Genomic DNA, 12238 nt, shown 5'->3' on the forward strand with positions numbered 1-12238 from the left:
AGCTGCTTGCCGAACTTGTCAGTGTGAAAGACCCGCTACCGCGCTAAGTTCCCGGTGTCATTTATCGAATCCAATGACGCGACGGTCGCTCCCTCTACATCGGAGAAACCGGAAATATTCAGCGACGCATGAGGGATCAACAGGGTGATGGAACCAAAGACCGCACATCAAAGAAAGCGATTTTAGAACAGGTGAAATCCAACGTCCAGGAGATAGCCTTGGATGAGGCGGCGATCTTGGGAATCGAAAGACATCGGCTGAACTACATTTGGAGTCCCTTATCATACAGACGAGAGCCAACATAATGAGCAAGAATAAAGGCAAGTTTCATCACATCTACGGGAAAAGATTGCGAAGGATCCTGAAATATATTCAAGCCTTCTCCTTTTTACCGAGACAGTCTTTTGTTGAAAAGAGCCCCGTATGGTACCCGAAACCTTATTTTCGTTCTTGATTTGGCCAGTGAACCAATCTTGAAATCCGTCGACTGCTTCGTCGACGGAAGGGGCAGGAGCATGGGCAGCAGCAACACCGGATTGTATATAAGCGGCGTGCCACGAAGCACGCGGCAGTGGGCGTGGCGGCAATGCCAAGATGAGGGCCGCAAACCCTTTTGTCTTCTTCATTCAGGTGCGCAAACGCTACGGAAAATGCCTTCGTAGCAGCAATGTTTGCCTTCTTTTGCTGCCGTGCCCACGGCCCGTGATTGATTTGATGTGTTGTTTAGGTGTTTCACTGCGATTCTTGTTGCTGCTGGGCGGCGACATCGAGGCGAACCCTGGACCAGATAATTCGATTTTGGAGCAATTGAGTTGATTGCGACCTACAGACAACAAATAAAGAATGGGAAAAGTGTAACGAACAAGAAGCTCAACGTCTATGAAAAGAAGCTGGAAGAGATAGGAAGCCTTCAGGAAAAGTCATGGAATGTGAAAAAAAATAACTGAATTGGAGCAACAGCTTTTAGTAATGACAAAAAATTGATTGTTTAGAAAATAGAAGACGACGATCAAACATGATTCTTTTTGGCATAGAGGAGCGAGAAGAAGAGTTTGAGGAAAACTTCAGACAATAGTAACAAAAGATATTCTTGAAGATAACCTAAACGTGAAAGCATCAGGCATTGAAAGAACACATCGTCTCGGTACGCGAAATGCAGACAATGGAGACAAAGATAAGCCTGTGACCTTTAGATTATTAGACTGCCGTGATAAAGTGGTTATTTTAAAGCTCTGCTTTAAACTTAAAGGATCTGCCTATTCCGTTAGCAAAGTATTTTACAAATGGTCCGAGAGGTAAGAAAAAAACTGTGGAATCGAACCAAATAAAATCGTAACAGGAAAGAAAAAGTGAGGTTGACGTATCATAAGGTCCTAATTAATGGTTGTCTTTTCGCCTGGGACAATGATAGCAACGACATTGTTGAACTAGAACCAAAAAACGAAGACAAAGACGTAGAGCACAGTATGGAACCACTGGCCACTCGGTCAAGGCGCCGGAGATGATCAATCTAGACGTGCGCAGCCTTATCCACAAATATGACGGTCTAGAAGCGTACAATCAAGTCAGCATCAATGAAGTAAAATGGAAGGAAATATAAACAAACACGTCTTTTCGTTGTCTCCATGTGAATGCGCGGTCTGCCGTGAATAAAACTGTTGATCTTGAGCACCTCTTTAATAAATAAAGTAAATAAGTTTTAAGTGTTTATGATTACGGAAACCTGGTACTCCTGTGATGAAGAAGTAATTAATATAACCGGGTACAACTTGTTTTTCATGAACAGATCATTAACTCGTGGTGGCAGTGTTTGTGCTTTATTAAAAAGTGTATAAATTATGACCTATTAGCAAGATTTTGTAGTATCACTTCTGACTACGAAATGGTTTGCTTAAATTTTGACCGTACTATTACTGCAATTTGTTACCGTCCTCCTGATGGCTGCACTGCAGAATTCTTTTCTTTCGTTGACACACTTTTGAATTTTGTGAACTCGGTGTCGAATTTTGTGAACAACTTCAGTGTCGTTCTAGGCGGCGATTTTAATATAAATCTGCTTTCCGATAGCAGTACAGCAAAAGATTTTATTTTGCTGATCTCCGCAAATGGCTGCATTAACAAAATTGATACGCCAACAAGACTTACTATGCATACAGAATAAGTAGTTGACCTGTTTATTACTAATTTTGATGAAAAGAGCATTGTGTCCACTCTTTTTGATTACGATCTTAGTGACCATTTCCCAATACTGCTAGGGGTGAAATCACGTATGAAGAAAAAACCAGCACGTGCTTGCTTTTATTAAGCGATGATTGAGAAAAACCGTGCTTCGTTCAGACAGGCTGTTTAAGATATAACCTGGTCTGACGTGCTCTCTATGACAGACGTGGAAGGCGCTTATGATAGCTTTCTTGACAAATTTAAAGCACTGTGCACCGAAAATGTTTCGTAGAAGGCGCATGTAGCACCTCGGAAAGGACGCAATGAGTGGATGACGTCATTTCGACTACATAGTCATAATATAATTTTGGCAAAACTTCAACCAGGCCTCAGGTGTCGTGTTCATGCGCTTCTTGCGTCATATCTTGCACACCGCTTTAAGTTTGTAAGTATTGATAGCTGTATATCCTCAGTAAAAAAAGTAACTGCTGGCTTATTTCAGGGTAGTATCCTTAGACCGCTTTTTTTTTATCTATATATAAATTATATCGTTAATCAATGCCTGCATGCGAAGTGTGTTATGTATGCAGATGACGTGTCACTGTTCTGATCAAGCGTATGTGAAGATGTGATAAACGAGGCAAATAGGACACTCAGTACACTCCATCAATGGTCCTTTAATAATCAGCTGAAATATAATGTAACTAAAACTAAAGCTGTTGTATTGAAACCAAAAACATTTATCTACCATGCGGTCTTAAGCTAGGTTTGGAAACGGTAGAGGTTGTGGACATTATTGAGATATTAGGGGTACATTTCAACAGCCAGCTAAGCTGGGACAATCATGTTAACGCTGTCACTAATAAGCTTTCTCATTAACCGGCATCGCCACTTACTTCCATGGAAAATTAGGCTTCTCCTATATAATTAGCTATCTATGTCCCAAGTTAACTATACGCACTTAGTTTGGGGAACAACTACAGGCACCAATAGAAATAAGATTTACGGTTTACAGAAGATGGCTGTACGTGCAATACTGAACGTTAGTTCTGATATTAGCATATGCGATTTATTCCGCTAGTTCAATGCCCTGAAAGTGTCTGAAATGTATAATTTTAGGTTGGTTGAAAGATATAAAAAGGACATAATATGTAAATTACTTGCGTGAAACGACACACCTTTCGCTAAATGTTCAAGTTTACCCTATCAGACCAGCGAACTGTGGTATTTTCCAACATACCGAGCAATATATGGTACATATAGCCTAGCAAACACGTTGGCCTGGCTTTTAAATAAGCTTAATGATGCAAAAGTTGATGTATCACGAGCATGCCGCAAAGATATACAGGATGTATGTGCTACTTTTTAGATTTCACCATGCTTTCACTCTTTTTTTATCTGTTTCGTTCCATAAAGTGTTGACCTAATTTGAATAACCAAAGACCTGTTTTTTTTTAAGTATATTTTCTGTTGCTTTTGTTATTAGAATTTTTTGTGTGCGCTTCATCCCTTATTGTTTTTTCTTATGATGCGCCAACCGTTCTTGACAACCATTGTTTGCAGTGTCACTGCTGTACATAATTTGCATGTTGCCTGCTGTCCAGCAATGAAGGAGCCGAGCGGCATGTCAAGCCGCAATTTCTGGCTTTTTTTTCCCTCGACCATCACCATGTGTACATGGGAAATCAGTTGAATTGAAAAAAATATAACGCGTCATCCTGACCAGATGGTGTTCCATCGAACGTTTGACAACATGATGCTAATTCACAGCACAGATGACTAGAGATCTTACTCGTTGCAGGTGCAGTATGTTGCTTATGGTCACCGTTCTCAAGCACCGTGCACGGAGGAGCAAGTTGCCTAAGTAAGCACCCACGAACGCCCCTTACACAGTGGCATCTGTTGAATCACAGGCACAGCCCTGGCGCTTCCTCTTTGCTCCTTTCCCCTCTAGGCACTGCTCCGCTTTCCATCTAGTTCTCTTCGACTGTTAGTCAAAGTTTTCCACTAAATGGGCCATAACAGCTTTGTTGTAAGCACACTGGCAACTGAGAAATTCAAATATTCTGCTCGAGCAGGGTTCGTGCAACTCACGCATCTGGGCTTCTTCATGGTCTGCGCGCTGTGCAGTGTCTGCCATTTGTGCCTAAAAATGCTTGTTTTCTAGCTCTAATGACTGGTAAACATTGAGCAAGAACTGTAATGCAACAAAGTCTGCAGTAAACGTTGGTTATCGTATTTCCTATTTTAGCTGCGCGCGATCATTACGCTGTTGCGCCATTGTACTCGCAGAAATGTTATAAGTGGCATCGCTGTAAATTCTTTTAGGTGTTACGTTAGGACTCCGTAAGATTTCCCTGTCCAGTAAGAGCTCTGTCCAGCCGTTCAACCGCTCATCGCCCTGTCCTACTCCTGCGCTTTTGTATTGATGCTCTTACGGTTTCAAAATCGCCAAGAGTACCTCACAACCAGGGAAGAGCGCAATAGTAGCTGCTCTGTTTAGAAAAACAAGTGCTTTGCTGAGAAACATTTTATTGGAAAATTGAAGGCTGTCAACATAAAACCTGAGTGCAGTTTCCAAATTTTTTTTTTTGGGCAATGCATTTTGAGATATTTAACCTTAAATATACGCATTTTTAGATGATAAATTTGGCTTCCCGCAATCCACAATTTTAAAATGGCGCCGCTCGCATGTCTAATATACCACATACGGAAGCAGTTCGTCTATTTTATGCGGTAGAAGCAGTTAACTAGATTTGGGCAACAACACTGCGCCCTGAGACAGCATTTTAAAAATTCTCATTGCGGGAAGCCAACTTTACGTGTTAAAGATCTGTATTTTTTACGTTAAATATTTCGAAATGCATTTCCGAAAAAGAGTTTAAAAACTTGATCCAGCTTCTACGTAGACATCCATCAATTTCTTAATATAATGTGGGCCCATGAAACCAAAGGCGACAAGTTTATTAGCTTATTTTTGTTAATTATTCACTTAATCACTGAACTCTATCAGGTGCACAGTGTGCGCCTTGCAGTACAATCCATCTGCACGAACCGCACCGACATATTTCTCGCAGAATCCAGCGTAGTGGCTAGCGCATAAGGAAGACGCTCACAGAAGGTAGGTAGACAAGACGCACGCTAGACGCTAGCCACTATGTGGGATTCTAGCAACTAAATAGCCGAATTCAGACTTTGGCAGTCACTCGCAGAGTAAAAAACCCATCTGTTCCGCCAACATTCAGGCTACCGCAGACGTCAGGGCTGCAGATGAATATCGTTTGGAATAAGATGTCTTTCCACGGCTGAAGGCCGCCAGGAAGTTCAATGCCACGCAGTCGGAAAACCACTTATGGGGCGCGCAAACACAGTACGTGTTTGTGATGGTGTGCGTGTTCGCGTGCGCGCGCGCGCATGTTTGTGTGTGCGCGCGATACCAAGCGTGCACAGGTCTCCTCGTTAGTGCGTGTGCGTACGTGTGTATGTGCGCAAATAAATCAATGACATGTGCTTCAACAAATCTCTGTTACAAGTGGACTTCTCTACGACCAGAGCGTTGAGGGGCACAATTGATATCGTATGTTGTGTGCAATGCAGAAGTAAACATGGAGTTTAAAATGGGGCCCATTTGAATGCCCCTGAAATGATGGGCAGCCGTATCAGTTGTTTAGGTTTACAACAACAATTTAGGCTCCAAACTAGTTCAATACGCGGAGAACTTTTTTTTTACTGCAAGCTTCTTTTCTAAAGGAAATCCACAGTGTAACGTTTCGGCTGCAGTACGCCTTGAGTGACGCCTTGAGTGACGCCCTATGGCGTTTCCCGGTAGACATTTGTTTTTGATAATGCAGATCTTAGCTTCTGCAGAGTAGTATTATTTAAGGCCATTTAAAATTTCTACCTATATTAAGGCGGTGCCACAGAATTTGGTGTTAACAAGTAGAGCGCGTCATTAAAAAATCTTTTATTTAGGCCAGGAGTTATCAAGATGTGCAATGAAGGTCTTCAATAAATTTATGTTGTCGCATGCACGGAGAGAATTTTGGGCTTTCAGTGTTCCTTGAAATATTCAGAATATTATATTTAAAGCTTTGCCAGCATGCCACAAATTTATTTTTTTTTTACAATCAGAAGTAACCTGGCTGTAAATAATGCTCTATAGACGTAGAGAAAACTCTGAGGTGCCTGCTCCAACTCTTTGTTAATGGTACTCAGTCAAGTAGGAAACCTCTCTCTATCCATTTCAACATTCGTTTCATAATTTTTTTTGGTCCTGCTAGGAGGATTCTAGTAGCCACCACCGGAGTAAATATCCTTTCCGAAAAAGCATGCCCGCTAATTATGGGCACAAAATGCAGGTCAACCACAGAAAGGCATTCGATGTAGACAAATTCAAAGGAAGGAATAAATCTGTTAAGATGATTTCTCTGGAAATAACAATTGCTTGAAAAGGCACCCAGAGCTTTTCCTGTGCATTCAAAGCAGCAAGGACAGCGACTGTAATATGAGGGGTGGTTAGAAATAAGTGAAAAGAACTTTGTGGCGACTGGATAACTAGCAGAAATAAAAACCAATATTCGAATGTCTAGCTAAAACTTTAGAACACAGAAATGAAGCCTCAGATGATAAGTGACTAACATATTGAGGCACTGTTGGATAGAAAATAAGTAAAAAATTAAAAATGCACACTACACATTGGTATACTTTGCTGACATCGGTATGATTTTTGATGTGCAGGACTACGGCATGCATAAAAAATAACGTTCTTGAGGAATGTGTCGACAGTGGCTAACCTTCAGGAAGTATGTACGCTTAAGAACGCGGTAGTAATACATTCTTGATAAAGCCACAGGAGCGCAAGTACACCGGCTAAAAGCTAATTGCAGGTAATTCATCACACTATTTGGAGCAACATTATTTCTGGGGCACTCATAGCACAAACAAAGTGTGAGTAGCAGTGGAACCAATGCTTATTCTATGGAATGGAATTCCTTGGTATATTTCATTTAAAGCACGAGGAACGGACAGAATAAACTTTGTCACGTTCTACACAACAGTCTTTGGTTACTGATCCTATAGCGGAGCTTAGTAGAATATGCTGAACAAAGTGGAAGAAAGCTATACTTTCCAAACATTGCTTTTTCTCTTCGTATTCAAGGAACGATTGCTCCTGCAGTTCTTTCCTATAAGGTTTGTACTTTTATATATATTCTGGCCATTCGACCACTTTCCCTATGAAACAGAATGTACTGAATTGCTTTCCAAAATCCGCCACACCAAACGGTTGTAAATTTTTTACTTCAAGAAAACATCACGCGATTTTCGATAACTAGGCAGCTTCTCTGAACTCGGAATATGGGGGAATTGCGATTGCAGATGCAAGACATCCTACATTGAGCTTTCCTCTTTCTAATCCGCCGTTTGTCAAACGAAGTTTTCTGAATGGTGGCAGTAAAGTAATAGCCAGAAACCTAATTTCTCTCCTTTTATTTGTTACTGGATTAAGACTCTAGAAAGTGAAGTGTCTTATTGATTCTGTGCGCAAAACGAAGAGTGCCTTGTCATGTTACAGGCTTACATGCACAGGCGGGTTACACGTGAAGGGTGCTCAATAAGTAATGCGCCTGAATTTGAAAGCAAAATTATCAGCAAATTGGGCCGATATTATGGCAAAGTGAGTTAGTTTTAATTTTTCATGCTTATTCCGCTTCGACTTCAGGAAATGGATGCCCTCAGGAGAGAAGAAAAAGGAGAGTGAAGAAGGTTGTCGGTGGCATTATTATGATTTCACATAAATTACAGAAAGAAAATGCGTTCTGCTTCCTTTATACTCTAAAGAACAATTTCAATGCAAAAATGATAATAAGGAATAATTTATTTCAATACTCGATAATGCAATAAGGAAGAATATTGTTCGTCAGAAAAAAAACATTACAAGTATCTGTTGTGTGAGACACAATGCCACGAGGTTAAAACTACAACACATGTGAATGACTCTGTGATCCTTATATAAAAAATATTTGTCGTACACAATCGCCACAGTAAATGTAAACAAACTAAACTTACTGCTCCTGAGCAAGACGGTGGCTCTGTGGAAGGTGAGATCTTCTAATACAACTGGCATCTTGTCGAATGGTTTGTCGGCGCGTTTTGCCAAGAATTTCCAGGCTAACACGATGTACCCAGTGGCAGGGAACAGCACACGTCCATCAATTTGATGACCAGATAAGTAAGCATCTCTCTCGTTGGTCTCCGTGTCCACCTCCACAACTTCTTCCGATGACTGCATAAGAACGAGATGTTAGTACCCGCCTGTCCAAGTCTTAAAAAACTTGCTTCGAATGGCTCAGTTTTCCTCACATTCTCGAAAACCATGTCATTAGTGCGGTAGATATTTAGTTTTTCAAGTCATTTGTCTGGTATTAAAATGCACGCTTATGAAAAATACAGCCAATATTGAAGCACTTTGCTACATTGGGAAGTGAATAAATATCAATGATATCAAACGCAAGGACTTAGGCGATCATAAAGCATAAGGAACAAAGAGTGCTGATTAGGGGGAAGCGGCATTTCATTTCTACATTTACCGATTTGATGCAGACATTTCTGGCTATTGGACAGAAATGTGATGTGGTCGAATAACAACTGACAGGAATTCTTTGATTGTATTCCGCGGTAGAGAAATTGTCGTTTTTTTAGCAGGAACTTCAACCGAAATTTCTGTACGAGCTATGTACCAAACAATTCTGGGCAAAGGCATTTTTTAACAGGAATGTGCTTATGATGTAAGAATAACATGCGGACGACTCAGCACTGCCACGTTTCGTCGTAATCGGTGGAGGCTAGAGCGCGACTCTTCGGCTGACGCTTAATAATTAGTAAATTAGTAAAGCTTAATAAACTATTAATGACAAATTAGCTACTTTATAACTTTTTTGTGCCAGGAATCAAATGTCAATGCGGAACTTGTAGATCGCCTTCAAAAACAAACATTATTTACTTAAAGTAGCTTTTCTCAGCGGCCATAAATGAAATATAATAGGATACAAAAGCTTCCAAGTGGGAAAGCTTCACCTTCAGCGTCGCTACACGTGTTTCAGAAAATAAAACTGCCTTTTGTCCGCAGTTCTCCACGACTAGGCTTTCTTTGCTTGTGCGCTGGGCAGGAGGTATGCTCCAGCCGATATCACGCGGTGGCTTTAAATAAGGTTGCTTAAATGATTCCAAGCGGCAAACACATCACCTGTGCTTCGTCCAAGACGATCTACGACTTCTAAATTGACACTGATTCTCGAAGGCGATTGTTGATTGCTAATTAGTTATCTTTGGAGAAATATGAAAATAATGAAAACAATGCCACTTAACACCGGATATTGCTCAGTTGGTTTTAGTGCGCTAGGAAGCAAAGCCTTTTTTTTGAAAGATTGGCTACCTTTAGCTAGGGCATCTGGTATAAGCTCGCTATGGTAGCAGAGCTGCGCATTATTTTTCCTTGCTATGCTATCTATTAGACAAATTCAATCAGACGAATGCTCCAAATCATCCGTGTAGTGTATTGAAGACGCCGCCTCACAAAAACATTGAACACGACTGAAGCGGAAGCTTAGGTGGCTAACCTGCTTTTTTTCGTGGCCTGACATCGTTCTTTGTGTCTAAACACCTGTGTGCACGGGGTGTACATCCGACCACGGGGAAGAGCTTCGCGTGATCGCGTTATCTTATGTTAGCGCACCCCGCATCCCAACACGTGAGAGTGAGCGCGAGGCACATACAAGAGATGAACACATGACCTGCTACTGCACCACCACCACCCACTCCCAAATGGCAAACGACACGTAAACAGCTGCGCTGTATGCAAACTAAGACACCGAGCGCATGCTCCGACACTGAAAATGGCAGCGTGGCCTTGTGTGAAGGTGTCAGGGCCAAGTGGCTCTAACGATTATGGAGTCAGCAGATTATCCGTTACCCACCTCCCTCGGCACAGAAAAGTTTTCATACAAAAAAGTTACGTCTTAACTTCACTGTCTTAGCGATACACAAGTCTCTGTATACCGTCGAAGAAGAGCGAAATATTCTGACAAAGAAAAAGTTCTCCTTTATGAGCCATTTTTCCGAAGCGCGTACATTAAGATATTCCTTCAGTTTTGCTCCGTTCAGTAGTTACGCCAATCAAGTTCCACTCACAAAACGTGCACATATTGCACGCCGGCACGTATGTCCTGCGCGATGCGTAACAAAAAAACTAACACAAATTCTTTACCGGCTGCATGAAGACTTTTGTGCAGAAATTTGCGAATTCAGAAGCCGTAGTAAAGGAGTACATCCAAAAGGCAACGCTACAAATTGCGATAATTTCTAGGTAACTTCTTTCAGTTCCATCCTCAAGGAGCAAGTGAGAAAAGTTACTGCACAGAATTTTGTGATTATATGGTATTTCATATATCTTCTATGGGAATCCTCATACGGGAAAATACACTTTCCAATTTTTGTTAGCCATAGCTTGCAAGCAGTAAAATACTGAAGTTCTCAGAAAACCATGCTGGCGCTTCGCGGTCTGTGACTTCAAAAATTTTGTAGCAATTGACGGAACATAACTGCCATAAATAGCGGCAGCACAAAGGAATGAACGCCGAAAGGCGAAACTTTTTTAGATGCGGGAAAGGGTGGCTGCTACTGGCAATGATGAATACACCTGTAAGACCAAAGATTGCTTTTGTGTGGCCTCCTATTTTGGCTAAGGCAAGAATCTTCTTGCTGTAAAATCTGCCATATACTATTGGGGTCGTTGTCTGACCTGCGCTAAGGTGTAGAAGTCATTCCACCGAGTGACGGTCCAAGTCTGCGAATGGTCCCAGCTGACCAGGTGCGCGATGCTGGGTGTGCCACGTGGTACGGGCAACGGCACTGGTGGATACAGCGGCGACAAATCCAGCTTGACTCCCAGTGAGTGAAGCTTCCCCAGCGAGCCGAGGAAGAATTGCGTGTTGTCCTCATGGCGCTTCATCAGGCCAAGGCAGCTGGCATCGGCGCCGAGGGCGCGTCGAAGCACCGGCTGCATTTCAGTAAAAGATATAAAAAAACACTCGATCTCGAAAAGACTGTCTAATGGAAGACATGGCACATATCGCGAGATATGCAACCTTCTACATGCCTAAATATCCAGACGCATTTAAAATAGCACAAGTCACTCCCATATAAAAGTGCTATAGTCAGGATGGCATCCAGAACTACCGAGCAGTATCAATACTTAGTGTCATTTACACAGTATGTGAGAAGTTATAGATGAAACGTTTTACCCATTTTGTAGTTAAATATAACGTACTTGTGGACAACCAGCATGGTTTTAGGGAAAAAAGGTATACTTCCACGGCTGTGCAGTCTTTAAGTGCATTGATCAATAAAGCATTAAATAACAAATAGTACGTAGTTGGCATTTTTATTGATATTAAAAAAGAGTTTGACGCCGTGCATCATAATATACTACTATCAAAATTACATTGGTATGGATTCAGAGGTAAAGCAAAGCAATTTCAAAAGCTATTTTTCTGGCCGTAATCAAAGTGTTAAAATCGACATATCCGTACAAAGCGTTCATTCCATCATGTGTGGCGCGGCTAAGGGCTCGGTATTGGACCATTACTCTTTCTTTGTAATAAATGGTCTGCCAGACGCTCTGAATTGGGCCATACTATTATGTGTGCGGATGATACAGCCCTGCTCTTCTCTAGTCATGAACCTAATATGGTCTAAAGACACGCTAATAGTGATATTTCTCTGATATGTCAGTGGATTCTACAAAATAAATTAACAAATCACACCTCAAAGACTTAACACATCGTCTTTTTCAGTTCTTATGAAAATTCAAATAGCTTAAATGAGTTGCCAATACGCGCAAACCGCCTCGAACGAGTCGATAAACAGGTATATCTTGGTGTAACTCCAGATTATTATAAGAACGTATGCGCTAAAAGCGACACAAGAAGACAATACACACACTACACAAGCGCACACGACACATGCGCTTGTGTCGCGTGTGTATTGTGTTCTTGTGCCGCTTTTAGCGCATACGTTCGCC

General features: G+C 41.5%; 1 protein-coding gene across 1 annotated transcript in view; it reads right to left on the reverse strand.

The window, feature by feature from the left end:
• LOC144121792 (fatty acid synthase-like) overlaps positions 1-12238 on the reverse strand; it is a 116580-nt gene that overhangs the window by 57213 nt on the left and 47129 nt on the right. Inside the window, exons 11-12 of the mRNA XM_077655190.1 lie at positions 10958-11215; positions 8227-8443 (exon numbers count right to left, since the gene is read on the reverse strand). Of these exons, the coding sequence (XP_077511316.1) occupies positions 8227-8443; positions 10958-11215 (475 nt within the window). The remainder of the gene's footprint in view (positions 1-8226; positions 8444-10957; positions 11216-12238) is intronic.

This window comes from Amblyomma americanum, chromosome 2 (genome assembly GCF_052857255.1).
Source record: "Amblyomma americanum isolate KBUSLIRL-KWMA chromosome 2, ASM5285725v1, whole genome shotgun sequence".
Classification (NCBI taxonomy): domain Eukaryota; kingdom Metazoa; phylum Arthropoda; class Arachnida; order Ixodida; family Ixodidae; genus Amblyomma; species Amblyomma americanum.